General features: G+C 36.7%; 2 protein-coding genes across 2 annotated transcripts; both read right to left on the reverse strand.

Moving 5' to 3' along the window:
• Positions 1–213: 213 nt before the first annotated feature.
• On the reverse strand, positions 214–10,967 carry LOC113063510 (probable G-protein coupled receptor 63). Its single transcript, XM_026233963.1, has 2 exons — positions 10,181–10,967; positions 214–2,070 (listed from the first exon to the last, which is right to left on the reverse strand). The coding sequence occupies exon 2, from the start codon at positions 1,984–1,986 to the stop codon at positions 751–753; it is 1,236 nt and encodes a 411-aa protein (XP_026089748.1). The 5' UTR covers positions 1,987–2,070; positions 10,181–10,967; the 3' UTR covers positions 214–750.
• A 314-nt stretch (positions 10,968–11,281) lies between these two features.
• On the reverse strand, positions 11,282–16,480 carry LOC113063511 (NADH dehydrogenase [ubiquinone] 1 alpha subcomplex assembly factor 4-like). The gene is made up of 3 exons (XM_026233964.1): positions 16,264–16,480; positions 14,651–14,745; positions 11,282–11,936 (listed from the first exon to the last, which is right to left on the reverse strand). Exons 1-3 carry the CDS (start codon positions 16,424–16,426, stop codon positions 11,613–11,615), a joined length of 582 nt encoding a protein of 193 aa, XP_026089749.1. The 5' UTR covers positions 16,427–16,480; the 3' UTR covers positions 11,282–11,612.
• Between the last annotated feature and the right edge of the window lie 360 nt (positions 16,481–16,840).

The following is a 16,840-nucleotide window of genomic DNA, read 5'->3' on the forward strand; positions in this document are numbered from 1 at the left end:
GGTCAGTTGCTGTTCATATGGTATAACAACCTTGTACTCTACACAAATATTGACAGGTTTCCCCCACCTTTTGACCAGCTAACTTCTGAGACATTAAACATTTAAAAAAAAAAAAAAAAAAAATAATAATAATAATAATAATAATAATAATAATAATAATAATAATAATAATAATAATTTAGTATAAAACAGGAATTCCATGAATTGATTTGATCCATTTCCATGATTTTATTCAGTTCCAGGCATGGAGACCACAATTTTAAAATTCACATTAAAAATCAAGTATTTCCACAAAGTCAACTACTTATCAGTTTGGAACATGCTTATACCTGTTAAATGCCTTTCCCTTATTTCCACACAGAAATGAATTAAAACCAGAATAGCTGAACAATCAACAATAAAATTAAATAAAAAAATGTTGAAATGTGAAACAGTTCACAAAGCCAGGAAAAAACAAACACAGCACACAAAACCATATTACATTCATGGCATAAAACAGAAGATTACACATTTTCACCAAATATAGCAGCACCTGACTGATATGTACTGAACAAACTATTATTAAGATCTAAAAAAATTTAAATAAAAAACATTGTGCAATTTAATGTACAGGCTCTGTAAACTCATCTGTTTCATCTTTTACAGCTAAAACATCCTGCCGTTTGAAGAAAGACCAAACACATCACAGCTTGATAAGATTTTTCCATAAGAAATACAAAGAAATACAAGAGGCTTCAGAAATGTCCTCCACTACACCACAGAGCGATGCTCCCCGCACACATAAACAGCACTGGGGCGGACACGTCTCTTAGTGTGGCCAGGCAGCTGCGGCAGGAACTTGAAGTACTTGGGCATCAGGTCAAGGCAGGCATCACGGAACTTCTTGATTCTCCAGTAATAGATGAGAGGATTCAGGGCTGATTTGAGGTAGCAGATCCACAGCAGCCACGTGCTGATCTCAAAAAAGTTCTGCCGGTAGTAGAATGCACGACTGAAGGTGGACAGAAGGCTGTAGGTGGCAAACGGAGCCCAGCATGTGGTGAAGACTGAGAACAGAATGAGGATCGTGGTGAAGGCACGTGTTTTGAAGCTCATGTCAATGTTCATCTGAAAGGGCCTCTGCAGACTCATCAGACCCAGCTTGCTGGCTTGGCTGAGGCACACCGAGTCGGGGTGGGAGTGGATGCGCAGCGCGTTGTGGCGGAGAGTACTCAAGATGCCCATGAAAGTGTAGAGCATCACTAGGAATGGTACAAAGAAGAACATTAGCATAATGAGCATCACGTAAGCATGATAACCACGCTCCACCGTGTAGCTGAAAACACACTGTGGTGCTCTGGGGGTAATGTACAGAGCAGGATGGCCAATGGAAAGTGGGAAAGAAAAGCAGAAAGATAGAGACCATGAAACCCCAATTAACACTTTGGCCCTGCGTGGACTAAGTTTGTCCTGCTTTTGCACAATGATTAGGAAGCGGTCCACACTGATGATCATCAAAATAGCCACTCCCTCCATCAGGAACATCCAGAAGAACATGGCCGACACGCGGCAAAACACCTCTCCGAAGATCCAGCGTGTGGTCAATATGGTGACTAGTGCAAAGGGCATGTTGAGGACTGCTAGCATCATATCAGCAAAGGCGAGACTGGCCAGCAAGATGTTAATAGCAGAACGCATAGCGGCTCTCTGGTAAACCATGAGGCAGACCACCATGTTTCCGAGGAAGGCGAGCAGCAGCACGCAGATGATGACCAAGCAAAAGAACACCTGGAGGGGCAGGTTCAGGCCCTGATCAGGGTCCTGCCATACAGCTGAAGGCGTTATGTATTCCGATAGAGTCCGGAACTCTAGCGAGCTGTTGACTTTAGCGGAGGAATTCTCCATGGCTCTTGTACCCGCTGGCTGGGTTAGCACCTTGGGCGTGGGGTGCAGGGTGGTGCTAGGTTCCCCTGAAACCACAGGTGGACTAATGGAGGAATAAAGCATTTTTTTGTGTGCAGTTACATGGCAAAGAGCAAGCTCAGCCTATGGGACAGGTCACTAGCACACATCTCAGCATGGAGGCAGACCCTGTGGAAAGCAGGAAAAAGGAATTAGGAAATCAGTCATATGAGAACTCACAATGTCAGCCAATCTAATAAGATTCAGAGTAATAGTAAAGAGATGCGTCAGCTGGCTGCAGATTTAAAAGCTTAAAGCGTAGAGACACATTTCAGAAAGCCATTCCCAGATAGCTTTAAAAACAGATTTGTTTTTGCTGGAAATTGCCAGCTTGTAAATGATGTCCAGCTTTGTTTCAGCGAATTGCTGGCAGTGTGAACCCCACTTGACAGTGAATATTGACAAAGTTGAATGAGACTGAGTTTCTTAGGGTTCTCTGGGCAACAGTCTTTTAGTCTGTACTTGGCTTTTAGCGTTTTTTTTTTTACACTTAACATTTTTTATAGGCAGGCAAGTTTGCATGTAATCATGACATTACTAAACAGAGTTGGCTGGTGTTGATGCTGATAAGCCCGCACTTTTAGCTATTTTTAGTAACTTTTATCAAGAGCTATAGCAGGCAAACGTGATGATTCATGAGTGACATATTTTAGAGCAAAAAGGGATCAGATTTTGCTCTAATTATGTTGCTTATTCTGATCACTTATGCTGGGAAAATCTCCATCACCACAAAGTTTATAAGTCAAAAGCTGTGTCCTGAATCACCCCTACACATTAATAATAGTGCAGTAATTGAAGGCAAAATGAGTGAACGCTTTTGCTAAATTAATGTAGGAATTAGAAAGTTAGGAATTGGGTACAGGGAACAGCCAAACATATAAGTATGAGCATAAGGAGTTACACATTGAAGCACTTGCATTGATTGGTTGACCAACTACGCTAAGGCTGTCTAAAGGAAATTCAGTTGTATAAGACAACAACCAAAGTCTCCTCACATACTGAAAGCAATCATGAAGTTAAGTGGTTTACATGTATTTACATTAAAGTATACTTTGGTTTGTATCAGGAATACATACTGCGCACATGGTGTACATTTCATTTGTCTAACCACACATTAACTGTACGTTCAGTTTGCATATTTACCTAACATCTGTAGAAGATATAGGACCATAAAATGTTCCTCCAATCATATCCCTCAGTCCAAGGGCTAGCTCATCTTTGTGTTTCATTACAATATTGCAGTCCGGGCGAGAATGGAAGGAGTTGTAATATTATGCACTTTTGTACTGCAATGTTTCCTCATTGGTGAATGAGACATAAGGAAACTTGACATCATGGCAATCAACTCTCCACCATCGCTGTCTTGGTGTAGCTTTGGAAAGTGTTTTGCAGGGAGGGTGGGATGTTTTATAGGCTAGCTTGCTTTTCCAAGGGTCTGCCTTAACTGACCTCTACCCTACCTTTAATTTTATAACTGAAGTGTACAGCAGTAAACATACCAGAATGTTTACAGCTTACCCACGAAAACAATTGTATAATTTAAATAATTGAAATTATTCTTCCATTAATAATTATGAAATTGAGCTTTTAATCAAATTAGGAATGGGAGGGTAGAGGTCACAAAAGATCCGGCTGAGATTAATGCTACATTTGTATCATTTTATAAATCTCTATACCAAACTGAATTTCCTATAAGCACCTCCACTCAAAATTAATTTTTGGATGGGCTGGGTATTCCCTCTATATCTGAAGCGGACAAGCTTGAACTAGATAGGATGCTGGAGCTAGAAGAGTAAATTAAGTCAAGTAAATGAAAAAAATAAAATCAAGTAAATTAGATTAAAATGTCCATACCTTCACATACAGTCTGCAAATAAGGTTCTTCACATTAGGTTATACTAGTCTCTTATAACAAAGAAAGAGAATGAGTCTCTTAGTTACATTATTTGCTACTGTGGTGATTTACTCTCTGGTATTGAACTTCTTGATTATTCATGTAATATTTAGCTGTATACATGTTTCTCTCTTTTTTTCTTATGACAATTAGGAAAGATAGGACCCAGTTGTTGATTGAGATTAATAGGCCTGGATTAAAATGTACGTCTTCAACTACAGGACAAAGACATCATATTATCTTGCAACTAATAGTCGACTAAACAGCAGTTGACTAGAAGAGGCTTAGTCTGCTAAAATGTTTTTTTGTCAGTTAGTCATAGTCGCAACGGACAGATCGTTAACGGCTGCTTGCTCGCTCTCGCTCTAATGTTAACTTAGAAAAACTTGGGCTATCATGCACATATTCAAGTGCTTGTGTGGAGTGTGGAAGCTGTTAGCGCTCTACTGCATGACATTGAGGTGCCGGCACGATCACTGCAAGTTTTCCTAAATAACAGCGGAAACAAAATACAACATCGTTTGTGTCCCTGGGCCGCAAAACCAGTTTTATTTTTCGAAATAGAGATTCAAACATCATCTGAAATCTGAATAAATAAGTTTCCATTGATGTAAGGTTTGTTAGGATCGGACAATATTTGGCCGAGAGACAACTATTTGAAATGTGAAATCTGAGGGTGCAAAAAAACCTTAATATCGAGAAGAGGGCCTTTAAAGTTGTCCAAGTGAAGTCTTTAGCAATGCATATTACAATTCAAAAATTTATTTGTCATATATTTACGGTAGGAAATTGACTAAATATCTTCATTGAATATGATCTTTACATAATATCCTAATGATTTTTTTGGCATAAAAGAAAAATCTATAATTTTGACCCTATTGCTACAAATATCCTTAAGACTAGTTTTGTGGTCCAGGGTCACATTTTTGCCCATTTAGATAAGAGTAATACATCATCTGAGCCTGTAAAGGGTTATACTTTTATGTGTATTACACTTGCAATCAATAATATTTTTGTAAAATAAAGAACAGGGCACACTTTCTGCCATCTCGGCCTCCGTGAACTGGAGCACGTCACAAAAATCAATTGTGGCAAAACTCATAGGCACTTGCCATTGCCTACATACATGAGAAATATATGTACTGAAAGTTCAACTTGTCTACTTTGCAATGAACCGGTCTAAAACAAGATTACTCTGATTATGTAATCCGTGTTGCATTTCTCTCTGAAGGCACGTCACTGTACTGCAGAGATGGCGAGTCAAAATCCTCAACTTACCTTTGCAGCCGACACACTGACTGAGAAAACACTAGTTTATTAATAAATAATTAAAATATCTCCTTGCTATTCATCCCAAAACATAGTCATTACATTTGCCTGTGCTTTATAGCAAGCTTTATACATTGGCTATATGTAAAGGATCATTTTGTTCAGCTCCCCACCCTCAAGTATATATTTAATTAATGAAATTAATATAAGTTACTTTACTAATCATATGTTTAGTCAATTACTTAGGGCTGTGCGATATAACGATCTATATCAGATGGACAAAAAAAAAAAAAGTCTATTGTTTAATATCACGCTCTTAATATCCGATCATTTATTTCGTGGTATTGTTTACAGTCGCGACAGAACCAGGTGGAGAATGACCAGCCAGGACAAAACGAAGAGCTACATCTATAGCATTGACAGTGCTCAGTGGTTCATGTAGGTTGTCTACAAACCGGAAGGTTGGTGGTTCGATCCCTGGCTCCACCTGACCAAGTGTCAAGGTGTCCTTGAGCAAGACACCTAACCCCAGCTGCTCCCCACGAGCTGGATGGCGCCTTGCATGGCAGACACCGCCGTCGGTGAGTGAATGGGTGAATGTGAGGCAAATTGTAAAGCGCTTTGGATGGCCATGTGGTTTGTTGAAAGCGCTATATAAATGAAGTCCATTTACCATAGCATTGACAAGTTTATTTTTTCAGCACTGCAGTTTTAAAACACGATCTATTTTTTTTTTGCCACTTTATTGGCCTTGAACGATTACATAAAAGTACTTATACTGTATGCATCAGAATCCCCGTCTTTGTAAGTAGTATCATCATAAACATAGTGATTAAGGTCTGAAGAGAAAGTAAACTGTAAAAAAAAAAAGAAACACATATGTAGTATATTGCATCGGGACTTTGGTCTTAAAGGGGAAGCTGCCTAAAGTTCATCCTGTCTCCCATTCATATTAATCAAATAACAGTGGGAGAAAATTTCTTACTGCTCTTGACTAAATAACTTTTGTAATTTTAATAAGAAAAAAAAAGAAAATAATAATGATATATTTTTATATTTTATAATACACGTTAACAACAGTATATCTATCTTAGTGTGGTGGAGTGGGTCATAAGTGGTTATGAACGAATGAATGAAACACATTTGTCTCGGATCGCACTTGCGGAAAGCCCAAGTTTTTTTTGCTAGCTTCAGGCCGAAACAGTTTTGACATTGTGCACCATGTTGTTTAAATAGCAAATGCATCTGCCCCCATTTGAGCGCCCATGGGCCTGCTGCATTGCTGCCATGTTGCTATTTTGAGGCAACTGCAAAAGCTGTGCCATTGACCAACAAAAACCTGGTCTAAAGTCAATGGAGCAGTAGTTCTTTTGTTATTTAAAGAGCGCGTTAGTATAGGCAGGTCCACAGCACGCATACACACTGCTTATTACACACACAGGGATGCACAGCAGCACACAAACATGCCAAATATTACAAATTAAAGGACTGCAATGTGAAAGATTATTATTGTGTAAGCTACAAAAATATAAAAATGTCTGAATATCATAATGGATAGTCATTGCATGAATCAGAATTAGGCTACCTATTTGTTTGTGCACGAGCAACTCTGTTTAATCTCTGGAGACGTTTTCTGTCTTTGCACTTGCAAATTCCGTCGTGTAAAAAGTCTCAAAAGCACCACTGCCATATTACTGCTTCTTGTTAAGTAAGGTGCTCTAACCAAAGACATTGTTTAAACTATTTTTGTATTAATAATATTTAATGCTAAGCAGAAGTTGTTGAAAACAGTAGAAAATAGTTACAAAAAGGCACATAGAGGGATAGCTAAAATTACAATTCTGCCATTTAGTCCTACTTAAATTCCCTATTTTCGTTTTCAAAACTTTTTTTGGTTGGTCCGATCGATTGTGCAATCGATTTTCAAACAAAAAGTGACAGCCTCTAGAAGATATTTCAGAGAAAGCTTGTTACCAGTCAAATCTTAGGTCCCATTCACTTCCATACTGTAGTAGGAAGATTAAGAAACAATGGAAGTAAATGGGATCTAAGAATCGTTTTTTAATATTAACATTAATCCAAATATCCTTCTTTGTGTTCAGTAGAACAAACAAATTTATACAGGTTTAGAAAACTTCGAGGTTAAGTGAATGATAAAAAATTTACTTTTTGGGTGAATAAAGACAATAAAAATAAAAATAACACTGTACTGCGACTGGAACACCATTGTGCCATGAACAAAATACTTTTGTAATACTTTTTGTAAATAGGGGGTGGACAATTGATCAGTTTCTTCTGATCGTCTGATTGACTTCAGTGTTGTATTTTGCAGATGATGATCAAGGTGACCGTGAGACCACACAAATGGAGTCGTTACAGCTGTCCCTTCAGTACAGTGATGCCTGAAGTCCAGGCATTGACAGACAACACTTATGCCTCAGGAGATAATGTTAACAAAGGCAACACAGTTCCACAGAGAAGATACCATTCTCTGGAATGACACTAGCTCTTTATTGTACACTGGCTTCACTCTTAGTGTTTTTAAAGAACATGTTAAATATCTCCAGCAATTGTATACTTCCAGTTTTAATATACACATAATGCATCAAATTCTGATGACCATGAAGCTGAAGTTGAATTTACTTCAAGCAGATCTTGCTGAATGCTTTGTGTCACTGAGTGGATTGATACAGTGGAGAAGCAGATGACAGTCTACGTTCCATGGCATTTTATATGAAATATAGAATGGTTTAGTAACTAGATACATTGTGTAGTTGTTTGGAATTATTCAGTGTGACTATTAAATATACAGTTTTTACACAAACACACAATGAAAATGTTAAGGTGCAGTTAATTTAGACCCCCCCCCCCCCACACTGAAAATGATACAGTTTAACAATGCAAGGTAAATAAATATCAATTTGTCACTTTTATCTAAACTAAGTCATAAGTTATGGTAGACCACATTGTTATACACTGCGGGGGTGATAAATATTTACCATCACGTGTTTAATATATTGTTCTGTGTGTGTTCTCACCACATCGCTCCTTACCTACCGAAAGCGAAACTGAAGTTTAACACATTATAAAGAAGTACATCAACTTATTTACTTCTGCGTTGCAAAATAAGGTGGATAGGGAAGATCGGCTCTGGATAGATAGATATAACAAAGAGAAGACAAATTAATTTACAAAATATATGTATGTAGCGCTTCTTATTTTTTTGTCCTATTGCTTGCAATTAGTTTCCTATCCTTATTTCATCACTGACTTTTTTTTATCTTCAGGTAGCTTGAGTTTTTTTTTTTTTTTTAGGGTTGTATTAGTTCGATATTGACATTGGTAATAAGGATTATGAAAAGTCTATGGTATCAAAGATTTTAATATCATTAACTTGATAAAAGAAAAAAATAACTATATTGTGATATATATTGTCATCGAGATATACAATTATTCATACCGTGATATACAATTATTCATACCGTGATATAAGATTACTAGAAAAATCTTTAGTCGGACGCAGCCCTACTTTACCTGTCTAAAGGTTCCTCTACAAATGCGAGGCCTAAATGTTTTCCAAGGTGCCACTTAACCAAATGCGTCTAGGCAAAACAATGAGAGAATAAGGCAAATTTGTTTAGACAATTTCATGCTTTCAGAGATACTCACCCACACACATGCGAGCACTCATGCATACTCTCACACATAATTATCTTCACACACAAACACACACGTTGGCTTTTTATATTTTATGGCGCCTTTCCATAGGCAAAATGATTTTTATCTTGTACAAACGGTATATTCTATCCCATAACCCTGTCCTTACCCCTAAACTTAAAGCTCATAGAAAACATTTTTCTAACATTTAAAAAATAAATTATGATTTATACCCAGCTAGCACACGTACAGCTGCAAGATGTCCGTTAAAAAGATTGCTTCATCTGGAAAGCATCTGCTGTGTACACAATACACATATCTGAGAGACATCTTTAAGATGTTAGTTTTACATATATTCTAAATCAGAAACATCTTAAAGATGTACGTCCTATAGACGTACTGCAGGGAGCAAACACTTAAAAAAATATGTCTTGGAGAGGTAAATGCAGACATTAAATTAATGTCTCTGTGATGTACGCGTGCTATCAAGGTAAGCCGTTTATTATTCTTTTCTTTTTTTTATGGGGACCAAAAAATTTCTTCCCCAAAGTAAAGAAAAAACTGAGAAAAAAAAAACACGTTTTACCAAATGTCCCCACAACATTGGGTTTATCCAGACCACACATACAAAGTGAAATTGGATATTCACCACAAATTCTATATTAGGCTAATTCAAGGCTTTCCACATTGATCTACATTCTACATTCAAAAGTAACAAGAAAGAACATGTTTTCGTGAATAATACTAAAGAACCCGAGAAATAGAATATGAGATCACATGACTCAAGTGTGATAAAATTTTTGCACTGAAATCAAAAGGCTTGTGTAAAAGCACTAAGTCAAAGTCAAGAGGAAAGCACCTTACAGACTCAAGCAGAAACCACAATGACAGCAGAGATGTCCTCGTGAGTGAATGACAGTGATGTATAATGAATATTTGTGGATCCTAGCAACAGGAATAAAATGATTAAGTGTCTCTTCATCTATGCTTGGAGAATGCATCCATTAATTCTTAACCACAATCACTTCAAGAGGCCTCAACATTAGTCCAATACGTTCTGATGCTTCAAACTAAAACATTCCTTCATTTCTATAAAAAGATCGAAAAGGACCATAATAGAAGAAGATAACAAATGATAAAGTTCATTGAATCGCAGATACTTCTGGATCAAGACTGGATCAACTCAATTGACAATAGATCAGGGGGAATGATAAATTATTCTTGCAAGATCTTAGATTTGTTGCACTTATATTAGAATGAAAATCGGTCCTTGCAATTTCTTTAAATTTATGATTATCCCTTAAAACAGAACGAATCTAGAAGATTCACCAGCTGATTTAAAATGGATGAAAGAATAGTAAACATCACAATAATTATCTGCTTCCAATGCACAATCATTTGGATAAATTGATGTTTTACCTTGATTATCCTCTCCGGTTTATTTGAATAAAATGATGCGGCATCGGTCACATCATTATTCGCTCAGATTCAGACACATCCTTCTCTCGCCAGATGTTGAAGCTCCGACAGTCCACATTTTCACCTCAATATGCGTCCATCCGCTAACGTTAGACCTATTTTTTCAAGTGAAGGAGTAAACCCAGACAAACACGTTTTCGCTTGAAAAACACACAAAAAATATTTAAAAAACATCAGAGTCTGCCCGTTTTGGGGATGTAATTCAGTCTGAAAACTCCGGTGGAGATGTTCAATCTCATAATAATCGAGAAAGAAAGAAAAAAAAAACACTGAGAAAACGGACTTAACCGTCGCTGTGAAGCAAACGCTCATATTAAACGGAGAGGAACGCTTAATGCATTTAGTACCCGCTTCTCAATCTCTTTATGCATCGCGTCGCATTCACCGAGTACAGCGACACTGAAAAGATAACAAATACATCTCAGCGCCGGATTTGATTTACACAGCGTTAACCAATGAAAATGCAGGAGTCGCCAGCTGACGTTTTCAGCGGCCAATCAGCGATGTCGGTGCAGCTGGGTTTGGTTGCGGGATTAGTCTAACCAGAGCCAGTCTATTAGACATCTGGGTCTAACCCAAATGATTCGTTCGAACGATGTACACTGAGGACATCTGCTGGTTCAAGCGTGGTGTAATATCAGACTACAATCACTGCTGTACAATATCGTTCACACGGGCTTGGTAACGTTACATTGAGACGCGTTAAGCTATCCGGAACAGAGCTGACGTTCAATAATAATAATTAATTAATTGGCCCATGTCTTCCCTATTAAACTATATCCATGATACATCTGCAAGTAGAAATAATAATAAAAAGAGTTTTACGTAATGTTCATAATATAATACATAATAATAATAATAATAAATATAATACATAATAAACCGCAAGTATTCAAATAAATCACAATTATTTATTAACATTAATGATAACAACTGTAATTGAAAAAAAAGTACTAATATAAAATACTCAAGTGTAAAATGCCACAGAGCAACTTAATTCAACTTGTAAAACAATGTAATATTCGGTACACTGGATCAAAATGCATGGGCAACTGATTTATTGTCAGTGAATACAGATGCATTGCCAGAAGCAACAGTGTTCAAACAAATATAATGCAGCGTTTCTGAGTCCTGAGAACTATAATATGTACTGATGTTTTACACTAGAAATGGATCTGATTTGACATAAGATTTCCTCTCTAGTCCATTAATGTTTATATTACCTTATCTTGGTTAACGTCTCAATAAAATAACAAATTAATAAATAAGTTATGACAGGCCCTTCAAAAACAAATAATACAAACACACTACAATCAACATGTCAAAACATTGCATTCCGAAGCTGTGCGTGTTTCAGAGACGGCTCGGGTGTTCATATGTGCGAAGAATCCTGAATCTGCTTAGTCTTCTCTGTTTGGGGTGGAATGATTTTGACATCAAAAGGAAAAAAGAAATCGGTCAGCGCTTTGGCATCTTTTAGGTCCAAAGAGTACTCCTGTGCCAGCTTCTCTGGAGTCCATATTTTAGGCATGCGTTTGTGATTGTTCAGGGCAGTTAAAGCTTCCACAAGCGACAGTTTGCCTTTGGGAACATCAGTGACGTCGAGGAAACCATAGGAGTCTCCCGGCAGACTGTACTTTAGCTCCCTGCGTGGCATCTCCTGCTTGATCTTCTTAACCACCGGAACTGCTTCAGCCTGCAGCACACAGACACAGAGTCAGCAGAGGGCACTGCAAAACACCTTCTCTAAACTCTGCGGTTTAAAGATGTCAGCAAACCCAAACATGCAAAATGATTCATAGACAGTGTTGGGGAAAGTAATGCATTACGAGATTGCATTAATTGTCAAGTGTTATTTACTTTTTATGTAGTCTCAGTCTCAGACGTCATGCCCACGCACTGTTGGCTAAACGTCTGGTGCATATGGGGCACAAAAGTGGAAACACTTCAGGAGTGTCGAAGTCGTCATCGGATTGGTTGAATTCAACAAGATTTTGGTGAGATGTGTGTGTCGCGTTCTTTAAACGCCGGGAAACAAAGATATCGTCGCGTCAAACCCCCTCACAAAAGTAGAAAGACATCGAATTTTGAATTATGACGACTGCTTATCAGGATCAACTAAATGCTGGATTTTTTTAAATATGTGAAATATTTAAATTTTGCAGCATAGAATCTTTAAAATACGTCTGAAAGTTGTACACACTGGTCTGTTATTGTGGTGACATTTCCACACCTCGAAACATGACGATGAACAAAAAGAACTGTGATTGGTTGTTTGACATGTGGGTCAAGATTTCAAGAATCGGCTTAAAACCCATCTCTTCCATCTTTATTTGACACTCTAACTTTAACACTCACTATTCTAATTCTATTCTTTAAAAAATCGAACTACCTTTCTAATCTTTTTGTATTCTATTTTCTTTTCATTTATTATGCAATTGTATATGTATGTGTGTGTGTATGTGTAAAGACCTCTAACTAGCTTGCTCTATTCTTTTATTTTTTTTTATTCTATCTGTTTTCTTTTTATTTATTATATTAGTTAAAATCCCATGCTACGTGTATGTGTTAACCTAACTGAGACTTGTTATAGCACTTATATATCATTGCTCTTTTTGTTGTTTTTGATTGCTTCCACTGTCTTCATCTGTAAGTCGCTTTGGATAAAAGCGTCTGCTAAATGAATAAATGTAAATGTAATTTAAATGTAAGAAGGCTACCATGAACTCCAGACTTTCAGTCTCAAGGTTTGGCTATGCAAGACTACTTTTTAATGGAAAGTAATGCGTTATATTACTTTTGCATTACTTTTTCTTATCTGGGCATGGCTTTCTTGTTTGTTTTTAATATATAAAAAAAGTTATATTTCTGACAAATGTAAAACCCCTTTCACAAAGTGAAATGAATAAGTCTCAAGTAGACTTGTGTGGGTATTCGGTAAAACGATATATTGCGGTAATTAATATGCACAATATTGTTATCGTGGGCACTTCTAAATACCGTGAATAAATATACATTACAAATTATTCAGAATTTGGAATGCATTTTAAGAATAGTATTCCCATCAGCTGCTTAAAATGCACAACATCACTGTATGCTGCTTGAAAGAGCGCATGCGCTCTGATGTAAACAAGCACGCATGAGAAGCACATGGAGGAACAGTGAGATGCGCTGAATGAAAGCACATTCACTCTCTGACAGCAGATGGTGCTAATATGCAGCTCTTACCCTGTAAACACAGTAAATAAAGCAGCTGTTACTTACTTTCTGACTCCACATCACAGTGGAGTCAGCTGTCTTAACCGTCCCTGGCTTGTGTACTGCAAACACAAACTCATCACTGTGTCTGTTACGTGACTCTGTTCCTCTTTCAAGCTTGAACTGAAGGTAAAAACTAAGGACATTATTAACTGTCTTTACATTTATATTGAAAGATAAAGCTCACGATTATGGAAAGGGGCGTTACATTTCCGACGAGTGCTTGCACTGTTCAGCCAATCACAATGCCCTGGGTCATCTGGCCAATCAAAGCAGACTGTGCTTGTCAGAAGGAGGGACTTTGTAGAAAACGATGCGCTTGAGAGAGGCGGGGCATAGAGGACCTACAATAATGTACATTATTTGAAAAATAATGTGTTTTTTGAACATTAAAGCATGTCAACATATTCTGTTACACCAAATAATGATAATAAAAAAACATCATATGGCCCCTTTAAACATTGTGTTGTGACTTGGCCAGTGAATTTCTCAGTACAAAGCATTTAAAAAATGGCCACAGAGGAAACTGAAGCGGGAAAAGTGCACAAAAGTTATCTGAAGCTTGAGAGCACTTTCCATGAACCGCTTCAAAGAGGCTCATATGTATGTGGGTGGTGGCTGCATCAGGTCCTGACTCAGTGCTTGTGTTGTTTAATGCACTTGAGATGTGTGTGTATAACATCAATTACTGTTGTCTATTTTTTGTTAATGTTATGAATTGAAAAGTGTACATTTGCATTTTGCAAAAACAAGTCGGTTGCTGTTACTTCTAAGATGAACACCAGACAAAGCAGCAAAATAAATTGATAATATTTTCATTAAATATTTGTTGCTGGATGTACGTAAACAAATATACAGCAGTTGTCCGCACTAGTGGCCCCCTTCGTAAGCATGAGCAATTAAGTTTATCTTTTTGATCTTTCATTCAAAATATTCACCAAAATCCTTTTCATTAAAGTAACTATAGCATAATCATTAAAGAAACTATGCTGATAACCCAACTAAAGAAATACTGCTTTGCAATTGTTGGTAAAATATGACAATTTATTAAAAGGAAACTTAATATATCTGAATGAATGTGTCCTGTTGATATCACAGTAATAACTGCTTGCTTTAATTGTTCTGAAGATCAAAAGATCCTAAACTACAAACCTGAGAAACAGGATCTTTAGACTCCACATAAACGTCCTTGAGCATTGACAGCAGTGGATCATTCCTCTGGCAAATCTCTTCTGAAATGCTGGTGGCTGCCATAGAAATACATATGTCAGATCATGCAAAAAAAAAAAAAAAAAAAAAAAAGAAGAATATAAATCATTGGCAAAAGTATGTGGACAGGCTGTTTTATCAGGTCTGGCCTTGACACAGCCAGACCTATGGACACTTCTGGATCTATAAGCAACAGATACCAAGATAATGAGTGCACTGAAATTGTAACTGGCCCTGGTAATAATGTGCACATTTCACTTGTCATAAACATTATACTTCTAAGACAATGGCACCGTAATAGAAATTTATATTTTTAGTTCAAACTCTGCAGAAGAGCCCAGAATATTAAGTTTTACGTTGAGCATTTACCTCCTAGTGTAAAAAATAAAATAAAAATTACAAGTTAACGTGCAATTAAAGTGCTATTATTACCCATTCTTACCCTCGGATTTAGTTCTGCTGGTGTAACCTAATATATAATATTTATATAATATATAAAACTTATATACATATATATATATATATATATATATATATATATATATATATATATATATATATATATATCTTTTTGTAAATCAAATTAATTAACTTAGATGTTACCACATGAAGAAAACTTTTAGAATAGCATTACACTTAATGCACATTAATGCATTAACATGTTAAGAGACCAAATTATGTACAGTTACACCTAGATGATGCAAACTAGGTTTATTTTTACTGAAAGACATGAATTTTGCTTCTAGAATTTATTTTCTACAATTAGCAAGGCTTATGTTAAACTGACGCGTGTGCTGTCCGTTAGCCTACATGTTAAATAAATGATGTAGACGTACGTATAACAGATGTTTGTGTATTATTGGTGTTGAATGATCCTCCTGCTTTTGCTAAGATAATCAAATCGGAGCAGCGGCAATTATGCCTCCACGTTCATATTCCCTTACAAAACATGGTTACTATGATATTTAAACCATGGTAACCGCAGATTAACCATGGTTTAACAATGTAGTAAAACTGTGGTTATACAAAAGGTAAATAATATGTCAAAAAGGAACATGGTTACTACACTTTTATACTGTAGTAAAACCAAGGTTTATTTTCGTAAAGGTTTATTTCTGCAGAGATTTCAGTCTGACTAAAAAGCGATATAGCCTATATAACTTCAATAATTACGTCAAATGCATCAATACAATGACAATTCACCATTAATTCAGTAATGTATTTGGGGAAGATGGACTGTAGTATGCTGCAGCAGGTGCACAACACATTTTCACAGATTACGTCACTGCTGGTGGGCGGAGCCCCACCGAAACGCGGTACGCCACTGGGCATAACAAACTGTCACTGGCACAACTTAACATAAAATGTTAAGTTACACAACAAAATATTTTTGACTCCCTTATAGCGGTTATAATTTCCGTCACCATTGTGATAAATCACATTCACACAGGTTATATTCTAAAAGACATCGGGCATGCTCCTTCACCAATACAAACAGTTAACGTTATATGGAGTACAGTAACCCAGCAAGCTCTAAACCGCTTGACGTTACTCACCAGGAATGTCTTCTTGTGGAAAATTGCTCGATGACGGATGTCGTGGTGCAGCTTTAGGTTTTGCCTTGCTTATTTCCCGGAGAGCGCGATTTTCTACATTAAAGTTTCTGATCATGCGTGTAACTTTCGAGCCCATGTTTGAGATCTCCGCAGCAGAGGACATTCGTCTTCTTCTTTTAACTTTACTAAATGCATTGAGCGCTCATTACTGCCCCCGAGGGGCTGATTCTCCTCCCCGGTCAAGTTTTGTTTGTTTGTTTCGTTTCTTAAAGTATAATATTTTGTATCCCTATTTGATAAAACAACATAAGACACCAAATAAAAATATCAGCAAAAAGAAGCAGGTTGATTAATTCTGAATGAACTAGAGCCCACATATCACTCTGGCCTTTATATGCAATTCTTTATATGCAAATTGCTTGATGAAAAATGTAGATGATTTTTTTATAACCATTTTATATAACAGTTTTTATAACCATTTCTTACTATGTCAATGTTTATTAGCATGTGTGTTATTTTTAGGATTACTGATAAACTACTGTCGTTTAATTTGTATTATTTGTTTTGTTATTTATTT

Source organism: Carassius auratus, chromosome 45 (assembly GCF_003368295.1).
Source record: "Carassius auratus strain Wakin chromosome 45, ASM336829v1, whole genome shotgun sequence".
Classification (NCBI taxonomy): Eukaryota; Metazoa; Chordata; class Actinopteri; order Cypriniformes; family Cyprinidae; genus Carassius; species Carassius auratus.